Genomic DNA, 12819 nt, shown 5'->3' with positions numbered 1-12819 from the left:
GTAAAAATCCGTTACTTTCCACCTCTGCAAAAAGGGCATAACAGGAAACTTGCAAATTTTTCCACAACAATCGGAGTTATTTCCTGACACAAACCAAACCAATCGATGCAATGAACAGCAGGTGTGCAAATGAATCCCCACATTGAAAAACCAACAGATGAAAACCAAGGAAACTGACCTAAAACATGAACAAAACCCACTGAAAACACAGATTACCCCTTACAGCAGCAAAGAATTACACTAATTACACTGTGATTAATTTATATCTAATTTTATTTTCAAATGTATGTTTAATTGCATATATTAATTTCATGTGTTAATTTTAGCATTGTTTTAAAAAGTCTCAGTTATAAAACAATTAATAGATATTTCAAAGTCAAAAGTTTGCTTCCATGGCTCTAGTCAGTACGTGTCCTTTAATGAAGAAGAACGTTCCCACAGCTACTCCCAACAGTCCAAGAGTCAGACCCACTCCACATAACACTGCTGAACCAACACTTGGGAGGGCAACATCAACATCTGAAAAATACATCCAAAGGATAAAAGATTTACAAGTTATTTTTGTAGCCAAAAAAAGCTGTAGGCTACTGCCTAATTTTCATTCTATTTGAAAATCACACTCACCCCATGTTTTGGTCTGAGGTTGACCTTGAAGGGCTTTGTGGTTCACTGTGCAGCTGTAAAAGTCTCCTTCAGCAGGTGTAAACTTAAGAGTAGAAAATATGTTGAAGGTATCATCCGTCCTTGGGCGGTATTGACTTAAACGTATGCCCTCTGATACATTAACATTATTCTTAGTCCATGTGATGTTCACAGATGGAGGATAGAATCCGGTCACATGACAGATGATGGTGTTCTGAACACCCAGCTGCACATCATCCTTTGGATAGATTGAAGTCTGGGGTGCATCTAAACACAGATAACGTTATTCATTCATTCTTTAGTTCAGTCAGGTAAGCAATCTTAATATGCATTATATAAACTTTTGAGGCACAACTTCATGAATTTCCAATGCAAATTCAGAATGAGTCCCTCACATGGATATCCCCAATAGCATATTCCTATTAAGATATATTGATTCGCCGGCATAAATTTGCTGTCTAATTAGCTCCTGTGCAATGCGATTAAGCTGATGAAAATACTGAATGGTGCCTTATATAGGGAATGGATGCTGTGATAAATGGGTCAGCTGACTATCAGGTGTGAGCTTGACTAAAGTGATCTGCTAGCATTAACACTACACTTGATTATTGTGGAATATTATTACAATTTAAAATAACTTTTCTCTTTGAATATATTTTTAAATATAATTAATTCCTGTGATATTCCTGTTGGTGACCTGTTGGAGTCTTATTATTAATGTTGAAAACAGTTGTGCTGCTTTATTTTTTTAATTTTTTTTTCATACATTTTATTCAAGATTCTTTGATGAATAGAAAAATACAGTTTGAAAGTTCAAACATCTTTTGTAGTCTTTTAAAAAATTGTATAACTGTAATAACTGTATAACTGTATACAGTATATACTGTATATAAGGAACGTAACCTGGTCTTAGGTTGAAGAAAAAACATAAAAAACCTTTACCATACCAGGAGTAAATTCCAGAGACGTTATGGGGACGAAATGGGGGTTTCGCTTAGAAGCCTACCACCTTCGAGTTCTACAAAATGAGCCAATGGCAATGGAAATGCAATGGGTCTGCAGAATTTGCGCCTTCCTGCGGCCACCTCCACGGCGTGGCCTGGGTGAAGGCTGCTGCTAGGGCCAGGCGGGAGGGGCGGGAGCCGCAGGAGGGGCGGCGAGCAGACTGAGGATTCTGAGCCGGCGGCTGGGTGGAGGCAGCAGCTGGCCGCCGGGGCAGAACATGTTTTACGGCCTCAGTCTATTTTGGGGGCGGCTGAGAACTGTTGGGCGAAGTCCTCGACCGCGCCGCCAAAAAGAGGCCAGCCTGGGATATAGGAGAGTTGAGGAAACGAGTCCGCTCAGCCTCTCGCATATCGGCCAGATTTAGCCAGAGGTGTCTCTTCTGGACACAGCTGTGGACATCCCCCAGGGAGTATGCGGTCACCTTCGTCGCCTGGAGAGCCTCTCGAGACAGGACCTCTGTTGTTCTTCGAGTAGTCAGCTTGGTGCCCTGAAGAAAATTGGCAGGGAACGACCCAGCTGATTCCTCTATTGTCCTCCTCAGAGGATGCAGAGGGAGATATTCCAGGTCTCATAGCAGGTCTGCCTGCTGCCGTATACGCCTTACACCAACGGCAAGGCCTGGAGGGTAATATTGGGGCCTTAAGGGACGACGCTATGCCAGGGGACAGATAGGCTGCATTCACACTGCAAGTCTTAATGCACAGATTCGATCTTTTGACCATATCCGATTTTTTGACCCGCCTGTTTATATTAACTTTAGACAGGACTGGTATTCGATATTTGTGTTTACATTAATACCCACCCAAAAGAAAGAGAGAGAGAGAGAGAGAGAGAGAGAGAGAGAGAGAGAGAGAGAGTAACCTAATAGTGAAGCTTGTTGGTTTAATTATAGCAAAGTTATCACCTCATTGCTGAGAAATATAATGCAGTAGTGAAGCCGTTTTATTTATAAAAGTCACAAGCAGAGGTTGAAACCATCTCGGGAAAGTTTGTGTGTTTGCGCAATTTCTTTTCTTTACAAAGATACAAGTTCCCTCCTCAATAAAAAGCTAAAAGCAAGTGCATACAGGCACGTCTGCCTCATAATACAACATTAAATAGCTATCTTTGTGAATAAACGTGTTGTCCTCGCCTTATGAGGGCTTGGAATTCAAAGGGGAATCGGATATGCATGCTTAGACGTTGGTCGGATGTCCAGATATCGGATAAGTATCTGATTTAAAACCACATTTGGAAGTGGTTCAGATCAGATGCGAAAAAATTGGATTTACAGCTGTGAGTCAGCTGTGAGTAAAAGATCGGATTTTTTGTGGCAGTGCAAATGCATCCATAGATCGAAAGTGTCTTTTTTACCTACAGCATCGCCCCATACCCATGCTCTTTAAGCACAATTATATTTGCATATATTTTTAATTGGGGACTGAGACCCAATCTATAAAGGGGTTAATCCATGATATCAAAATCTCATAGTGGAGATTGGGAAAGGATGGAAGGCCCAGGCAATGAGGTTGTCATTTCAACGACAGGAAATGCTTGTATAATTAGCTTTTTGGCTAAGCACCCTGTCTTTCAGCCAGCCAATCAATGTTTAACTTGGCCATGGCCTGAGTTAAAACCTCCACAACCACAACCTCATATGCAGGTGATTGTGACTTGATGCAGCCAAAGAACAACCAGACAAGATAACACGGTCTGGATGAAAGGCTGAACTAAAACATGAATCTGACTTCTCAAAGTCAGATAAGTATTTATCATTTAATTCCTGAAAATTAAATGCAGCCAAATATCAATCAGACAATTAACACAGTCTGGATGAAAGGCTGAACTAACACATGAATCTAACTGCTCAAACTCAGATAAGTATTTATCATTGAATCCTTGAAGATTAAATGCAGCCAAAAATCAACCAAACAACTAAGCACGGTCTGGATGAAAGGATAAATAGTTTCAATGTACAATAAAAAAATCTTAAATTCATAGCTTGAAAATACACTTCTCTCTACGGTCTGTGTGTTGCCTCGGCAAACGCGAGATCTGAGCCTAAGATTCTTTATTGCATTTATTGAATTGCGACTTTCTTCCCTCGAGAACATATGTCAACAGGGTCGGAGCTAAAACTCCCAATAAGGCATTTCTGAACACGTTGGCAAATTGAATTAATGAATACAGCCAGCCCCCTCGAGAGCTGAACGTGCATGCTTCTTGTACGCAGGGAATGAGGATGGCGAGTCCTCAATTCCCTGAATCGATGCTCAGTATATCTGCCTCCTCAGAGCTAAGCCCCTTTCACACAACGCGTTGATCCTGGAAAATTGCCATAAAATTGCCAGAGTGCCTTCTGTGTGAACGCAAACATGTCCCGGGATTGATTCCAGAAATGATCCAGGAATGGGGACCTAGTAACATTTCCGGGATCAATTCCAGAACATGCCCTGTGTGAACATATTTCGTAATCGCAGTGCGGGCTTCCGAGACCACAGAGAAGAGCCCATCTCCAACCCCTCAACGACATCCATTTGTGCTCAACCCCCGCGTTGCCTCGGTAGCCGTGAGGCCGGAACGCAAGCTTGATCACCCTCCTTGAAGAGTGGATGGCAGGAGCGGAGTGTTTGAAGAGGTAATGTCGCGTATTGCCTACAGTCAGCCTCCTCGAAACCTGACTATGCATTCTTCGCTCCCAAACAAACCACGCATAAATCATGTGTATCCTCGCTGTGATGTAGCAATTTAAATGCCTTTTTCACTTTTTTCACTGTTATGACTATAATCAGAGAAAAAAATTATGAGTACGTCTCAGACACACAATAATGTTCTTTATAATTTGTCAGTTGGTAAATAGCTATTTAATGAGGCTAATCTCATTAAGTAATTATTGATTACCTGTAGTAGGAACTATCTCCTAAATTTGATATTACTTCCTGATTAGTTAAGCTTGTTTCTAGATTAGTTAATGGAAGTAGCTGAAGTGTTATTTGTAGTAATACTCATTACTCCTGCATTACTTATATTTACTTATTAATGATGGACCATTATTCCAAATGTTACCATTAAAGACTAAACAACATATGACTTGGTAGCCCAATAATTGATAACAGACCTCGGAAGCACTTCCTCCACTAACATATGTGGACATCAGGAACTATCTCGTTTTTGTATACACTTTGTGTGAGTTTAAATGTTATAAACTGAAATGAATCTGTTTTGAATCGACTTAAAGTGAATAACGACACTATTGTTTTCTAAACAGCTAGTATAGCTGAATTGAACTCATTTCATTATCGATGAACTTTAGACAGTTATTGAACAGAAACACTGAATTGACAAGGTGTATAATGAAACAATTGTCTTGTACTGTTTTCAGTACAATTGTATTGAATTTGTCATATATCTGATGCAAAATGCACACATTCTGCTTTTGTGTTACTTCTCAGAAACAACCTAATCCATTCTTGCTGGTTCTAACATGGCATTTTCAAATTAGACACTTTTATCGAAATAACATCAAAATATCCTGAAACTGTGGTGTAAGAATGTAGTTTCACATACAATTTTGTGATTTTTTTAACACTGATACAGCAATAACACACGGTTGCTATGTGATATTACTTATTTAAGGAAACCCTTTATAAACCCTTAAAAAAGGGGACTTTAAAGTATAATGTTTAAAACTGGAAAAATGTAAAAGCTCATAACACATTCTCATGTCTTACCCATTTCTAATAGTAGGCTCTTGAAAGCATTAGCAAATATTGTTAAGTCACGTTTGCATTCCTGTATTGCATCAGCACCGATTTCATAAAATCCGGGATATGTTCCGGATCCCAAAAAATCAGGTAATGTCATTACTCCTCTCTTCTGTTTAAAGTCGATATGCCCCACCTCCTCTTCATCATATCCAATGTAATACTCTTGTTCCTCATCAGAGCATAAAACGTATTCCAAAGCTTCATGTTCAACTGAAAAAGATTGTGCATCATAAAACATAAACACAATAACCTTAAATTCAGGGTTAACAATTTAGTTAGATTGGATAGCTGATCAAATATGGTTCAAGAAAATGAACAAATCACAGATTGTGAATTTTATTCCATTTTACAAAATGTATTTTCTGGAAATGGGGTCGTATGCAAACGCAGCACGAGCGTCACTACGGGAAGCAGAAAGTGTCCAACTTCACGTCTTAGTTTTCAGCTCCTCCCCTCCTGTATGCGGCAACTCTCGATCGGTTACATCCGGCCGCAGCTGATGTCGAACACACCCAAGATATTCCTCATGGCGGAACAATTTTAAAAATGCCCATAAGGTACAAATTATTATATTTCGTCGACTAAATCTAGACTAAAACAAACAATTCAGATGACTAAAATATGACTAAAACTAAATGGCATTTTAGTCAAAAGTCTATGAATAAAACTAAACGTCTCGGTTACTAACGTAACCTCGGTTCCCTGACATGAGGAAACAACTGTTGCGTAAGCTGGCTTACGCATCGGGAAAGCCCCTTTCTCGAGAAGATTGAAGCCTAAAATTCTCCTTATAATTTGCTTTAATTTAAAACGCACTTGCTGCAGCAAGCAGACCCAAGCGAGACGGCTGGCGCGCTCATTGGCTGCTCTGCAGCAATTGCTGCAACCTATGGGGAGACGCAGCTAGCATGGGAACCAATAGGGGAGCTTCGCGCCCTCTATGGGACAAAGCCCGCCGAAATGGGCGTGGCTTCATGCTATAAATTAGCGCGTCGCCCATAGGTGCCTTGTTTTCATCGACTGAAGCGACACAGACGGAGCACAACACGGCAAGGTTACGCAACACTTGTTCCCTCATCTCAGGGAACCAAGGTTACGTTAGTAACCGAGACGTTCCCTTTCGAGAGTACTCTCGTGTTGCGTAAGCTGGCATACGCATCGGGAACCCCGTGTAAAACGCTGTGTGTGCCCACATAAAAAAATTCCCTATCACCGTCCCAGGGCGAGTGCCCGGGGCTCATAGACGAGAATTAAAGTTCAGGCCACAGTGGGGCAGAACCGGGAATATGTAGGAATGGGGCCGAATGTGAATAGACCCCAACTGCTTACATGACTGAATGCTTTGACACATTATACCACAGTATGCAGTCTTAAGTTGGACAGTATAACTGCTATAGCGCGACTAGACTGATAACAGTTTAGCTTGTAGCGCGGGAACCTCTAGGTTATAGAACCTGATAAATGTAGACGGAGAGGCCCAGCCTGCCGCCGTACAGATATCCTGAAGTGAAATCCCACTGGACCATGCCCACGACGAGGCCATGCCTCTAGTAGAGTGAGCTTTAACGCCCAGAGGGCAGCAGAGACCTTTGGAAGCATAAGCCAATGAAATAGCATTGACTATCCAGCGTGAAAGGCTCTATTTTGAGGTAGCCAAACCCTTAGTGCGGCCACCAAAGGATACAAAGAGCTGATCCGATTGTCTGAACAAAGCGAAGCGCTCCACATAATTTCTCAAAGCCCTGACAGGGCAGAGAAAATTCACGTTCCTCTCACCGTCAGATGCAGGGAGGGGCTGACAGTGAAATGACTTGCGTCCTGAACGGAGTGGCAAGCACTTTAGGAACGTAACCATGTCTCGGTTTGAGAATAACTTTGCAGTCATTGGGCCCAAATTCAAGACAGGTAGCGCTCACTGAGAGCGCGTGTAGGTCACCCATACGCTTAACTGAGGCCAGGGCCAACAGGATGGCGGTTTTGAGTGAGAGATATTTTAAGTCTATCGACAGCATTGGTTCGAATGGATCACCCTTCATGGCCTCTAGGACCGTGGAAAGGTCCCAAACTGGAACCGACGGAGGTCGAGGAGGGTTTAGCCTCCTTGCTCCTCTAAGAAAACGGACGACTAGGTCGTTTTTCCCCAGTGACTGACCGGACGCTGGCGTTAGAAAAGCTGCGACGGCAGACACATATACTTTGAGCGTGGAGGGGGACCTGGCCGCGTCCAACAGCTCTTGGAGGAAGGGGAGCAACTCCGTTACTCCACAGTTTTTAGGATCACTGTTCCGTGCTGAGCACCAGCTCGAGAACACTGACCATGTTAAAGCGTAAAGACGCCTTGTAGACGGCGCTCTAGCCTCCGTGATGGTATTTAACACTCCCTCTGGAAGGTTAACGGGTACCCGTTGAGGGCCCATGCGTGCAGGGCCCACAGTTCGGGTTGGGGATGCCAGAGCGTCCCTTTGGCCTGAGAGAGAAGATCTTTTCTCACTGGGACCGGTCAAGGGGCTGTCCCTCCTAGCTGCGTCAGCTCCGGGAACCATGTCCGGTTCATCGAGAGCGGGGCGACTAGGAGCACAGCGCACCTGTTCTCCCTGATTCGCGTGATGACCTGTGGTAACAGCGCGATCGTTGGGAAAGCATAGAGCGGGCGGTTGGGCCAGTCGTGGGCCAACGCGTCCCTGTTCTTTGTAAAGTATGCTGGGCAATGAGCATTGTCTTCTGAGGCAAAGAGGTCGACCTCCGCCCTGCCGAAGATGCTCCACATTAACTGAACCACCTGGGAGTGAAGAGACCATTCCCCTGGGGGAACGTTGCCCCTGGATAACATATCCGGACCCAAGTTCAGGATGCCTGGCACATGCGCCGCTCTCTGCGAGCGCAGATTGTGCTGAGCCCATACGAGAAGGCGTTTGGCCATTGTAAAGAGGCATGTTGTCCGATCGGACTAAGATGTGGTGACCCTTCAACCGCAGGAGAAAAAATTCCAGAGCTAGCTCGACCGCTTTCATCTCTAGACAGTTTATGTGTAGGCGTTTCTCTAGGTCCGTCCATAGACCGGAGATTGGCCTGCCCTCGTGCAGGGCCCCCCCAACCGAGGTTGGATGCATCTGTCGAGAGTACTTTCAGTTTCGAGACAGTTCCCATGACTGGTACCAGTCGGCTGCCTTCCAAGGTTCCAGTGCTTCGACACAGCGCTGGGTAACCCTGAGCCTTCCAAAATTTTGTCAGCTCGTCGTGAAGCTCAGGGAGGAATGGAGTGGGTCTTTGCTGAGGTGCTGGGCGGCGCCCCTGAAGAAACCACTCGTCGAGCCTGTTGCGTGTCGGCTCCTCGGGGGGAGACCACTCGAGGCCGAGGTCCTCGAACGGCCTTGGTCAGCAGGCGGACGAGTTCCGTGTCCACGCTGGCTCTAGCTCCACTGGCGCTGGCTTGGGTTGAGGTTGACTGACCAATCCTCGCTTCCCGAAGCGGCGAGCGAACAGCTGTCCTTATCGACTTCCTCATCCTCAGGCGCACCAAAGGTGATGAGGGGAGCGGCGGGAGTGCGTTGACCATCAGGGACGATCGGTGAAGGCGACTCAGACAGCGAGGCTAGCGGGGAGTTAGCCGGCGTGAGCTCGCGGACTGCTGAGGCCTCTGGAGCTCTCTGAGAGCGGCGCTTTTTACGGCGCGGCCCTTGAGAGAGTGGCAGTGTGGTGTCTTCGCCGAAGGAGGCTAACCGAGCCCGCAGGGTCGGTAAAGTCATCTCGTCGCACTCCGGGCAGCCGCCTTTGGAGAGCGCGAACTCGGCGTGGTCCATCCCCAGGCAGGAAACGCAGATCACGTGGCGTTCCCCAGCCGTGAGGGGAACCCGACACGAGGCACAGGAATCGCGGGGCATTTGAAACAACGCCCGCAATTTGCTCTTTTAGAAGGAAGAGAGAGACTGTAACGCGAGAGACGCGAAGCTCCCCTATAGGTTCCCATGCTAGCCGCGTCTCCCCATAGGTTGCAGCAATTGCTGCATAGCAGCCAATGAGCGCGCCAGCCGTCTCGCTTGGGTCTGCTTGCTGCAACAAGTGCGTTTTAAATTAAAGCAAATTATAAGGATCATTTTAGGCTTCAATCTTCTCGAGAAAGGGGCTTTCCCGATTGCTTACGCAACACTAGAGTACTCTCGAAAGGGAATCAAAATTTGCTGTCAAAATTAACACTACCATAGGCGCATATTAACACGCGCTCTTTAAATAACCCCCCCAAAAAATATTGCGCCATTGACTTTAGACCAGGTTTCAGTTGGTCAACGGCGCAGTCTATTTAATTTGCCTCAAAATAGCAACGCGCCAACAATGTGCCTGAACACAGCTCATTTTCGAAGCAGCACACCCATGGGCACAAATGCATTTTCTATTTAAACAACGTTGGCACAGAACGTGAAAATATCGGGCTGAAACGAGCAAAAAACACTTGCGTCTCGCCTGGCGCTGCATTTCATCGGGTGTGTGATAGGGTCCTAAGCATCTTGACTTCTTGACAGGGCCCCACTTTGGCCCTGAATATAGCCTTGCAATTCAAATAATGTCATTCACATTAATATTTTCTTTTGTGAGTGCTAGCTGATCTTATTTATTTTACAGTTTTACCTCAATCGTCTAAAAAAAAAACTAGGTTGACTCTCTCTCCAACAGAGTAATAGTGAATTGTAAAAAAAAAATCAATTTATTTGATAAATCTTTCATTGTTGACACCACAACCAAACACTACAGAAAATGTGGACTATAAATAACATGCTACTGTATATATAACCTGGCTAGATACATCATCAAAGGAAGCACATTCAAAATGATTCTGTTATAAGTTCAAATAATAATTATTTATGTAAAATCATTCATTTAAAATCCATAGTTTATCCATAATTTACAGTCCATGATTTAAAATTATGATGAATTCAGAAGGTTGTGTTAATTGTTAATTGTACTGTTAAAATTACTTATTAGCAGCTCTAAAGCATATATAAACACGTTGCATTTTTACTGCATTGCTTTTTAATTCATTTGGATTGTTGTAAATTATGTTTTGCTTATTAAGTCAAATGTTCTCATTACATAGTTCTCAGACATTTTGTACTAATTTTTGAAAATTACTAATTGTTGATAATTCCAAAGCAATGAAAACATATAAACTAAATATTTTGATTTCTTTACACAATATGTGGACAATGGCTGTGTAACAGAAACATTTATTCAAGCATTCAACCCCAATGAAAGCACAGACGCAGGTTTTGAATGAATGACTATAGGTATTACAAATTATTAGTTTCAAGTGTGCTATTTTACCACTTATGAATATAGTACCTAAGCAATTTAAAAACTTAAAACTTACATTCAGCACTAGTTGAAAGTACAATGGTTAGGATGAGAATGATTATATACACCTCCATCTTGATAGATGAGAGTTGAACTGTCATCAGATACATTTTTAACTGAGGTGAAACAAGCAGGTATTTTTTCCTTTGTTAGAGCTTTTGCATCATCCACTCAGAGTTTGACTTGCACAGTGACATCGCTGTATCTAGGAAGAATATAAGTACCATCCTGGTGGTAAGTACCGATCTTTTATACTACAAGTATTAGAACACGATTGGATAAATGAGAAGGAAGTCTTCTCGGCAGAACTTATGCTAAAGCTTTAATTTTTTCCTCTTTTAAAACTGTTGTTGAACTGCAAAAAAAAAAAAAAGACTAAAAAGATTAAACTCATAAAAAAAGAATTTTTAGTCATGATTAACTAAAAGTAAAAACAATATTGCTTAACATTGCACTTGTCACAGGCTGACCTAGTCCTTGTTCTTTTTTTTATTTTCCTAATTAGTAGAGACATTAGGGCCTTACTGTGTGCGGTATATCATGTGTGATGGTGTTTACTGTGTGCGTGAACATACTTGCACTCTGATTTGTAGTGATTATTCACTGTGCGTGACTGCCTTGGTTACACCAGAATCTCCCTGAACGCTTGCTGTCTAGAGTACCGTAACTTTTTCCTGTGGGTCTGACGACTACCGTGATCCTCTGGACGTGTCCGTTCGACTGCTTTGAGGGAGGACAGCTGGAGCGAACTACCGAGAAGCCACCCAATCACTGAATCTTAACCTCTCTCTGAAGAGTTTCAGAGACTTGATTTTAGTGAACTATTTCCCCTTATATCAGTATTTCCTATTTAGTGCTTGCTGGCCCATTAATATATATATTTTTTTATTTGTATTCAACCTTGACTGTCTGTTGGGTTTCTGTGGCTGGGACCTGAGTCTATTATTTAACGTTGACACTAGGTGACACACTGACAATTGTAAAAAAAAAAAAAAACTTTTTCAGTTACAAGTTTACGGAAGAGGATTAGGGCCAGGCAATAATAAAAAAATAAAACCATCTCGAGATTAAAGTCATTATAATGCGAGATTAAACTCGTTAAATTTCGAGAAAAAAAGTCAAAATACAATCTTGAGAATAAACTCATTAAATATCGAGAATAAAGTCGTTAAATTTCGAGAAAAAAGTCGAAATACAATCTTGAGAATAAACTCATTAAATATCGAGAATAAAGTCGTTGTGTTTCGAGAAAAAAACTCGTTAAATTTCGAGAAAAAAGTCGAAATACAATCTCGAGAATAAACTCATTAAATATCGAGAATAAAGTCGTTAAATTTCGAGAAAAAAGTCGAAATACAATCTTGAGAATAAACTCATTAAATATCGAGAATAAAGTCGTTGTGTTTCTAGAAAAAAAACTCGTTAAATTTCGAGAAAAAAAGTCAAAGTAATTGTGAGAATAAACTCTGATAGAGGACATGGCAGAGTTAGATCACTTAGTCAATCTATATTTTTGACTTTCTTGCAGTAACAAAGAATAGAACATGGTCTAGGTCGGCTAGGTGTTTTTAGAAGAAAAAATCAGTCCAATTTGCGCGATGTACTCGCTTTTTGTCCAACATGAAATTCATCGAGGTTTCGTGGTTTCCCAGGATACCATAAGACGCATTATTTGTTGATGGTCAAGGTGTGGAATTACGACGGAGACGCTTGAGAAGACGCCACTTGCGCTGGCCCAAATGCACTCTGGCATATGGTCCTATGATAAATTAAAACCGTACAGCATTGCTATTAGCTGTATATGGTTACAGTCGTTACATTCTGTGGATGGAGGTACACAACCAACAACGATTAATAATGCGTCTTATGGTATCCTGGGAAACCTCGATGAGGTTGATATCAGTATGCAATGAACACTGATTGAATGCGTTATTCTCTACATTTCATTTCGACTTTTTTTCTCGAAACACAATGACTTTATTCTCGAAAGTTAATGACTTTATTCTCAAGATTGTATTTCGAGTTTTTTCTCGAAATTTAACGAGTTTTTTCTTGAAACACAACGACTTAATTCTCGATA

The 12819-nt window shown here is 42.4% G+C and overlaps 1 protein-coding gene across 1 annotated transcript; it reads right to left on the bottom strand.

Moving 5' to 3' along the window:
- Positions 1-257: 257 nt before the first annotated feature.
- On the bottom strand, positions 258-10931 carry LOC307011810 (H-2 class II histocompatibility antigen, A-U alpha chain-like). Its single transcript, XM_079637822.1, has 4 exons — positions 10756-10931; positions 5358-5603; positions 625-909; positions 258-519 (listed from the first exon to the last, which is right to left on the bottom strand). The coding sequence occupies exons 1-4, from the start codon at positions 10847-10849 to the stop codon at positions 377-379; spliced, it is 768 nt and encodes a 255-aa protein (XP_079493948.1). The 5' UTR covers positions 10850-10931; the 3' UTR covers positions 258-376.
- Positions 10932-12819: the final 1888 nt, after the last annotated feature.

This window comes from Phoxinus phoxinus (genome assembly GCF_949152265.1).
Source record: "Phoxinus phoxinus genome assembly, chromosome: 15".
Lineage (NCBI taxonomy): Eukaryota > Metazoa > Chordata > Actinopteri > Cypriniformes > Leuciscidae > Phoxinus > Phoxinus phoxinus.
This window is presented reverse-complemented; position numbering and strand designations above follow the sequence as displayed.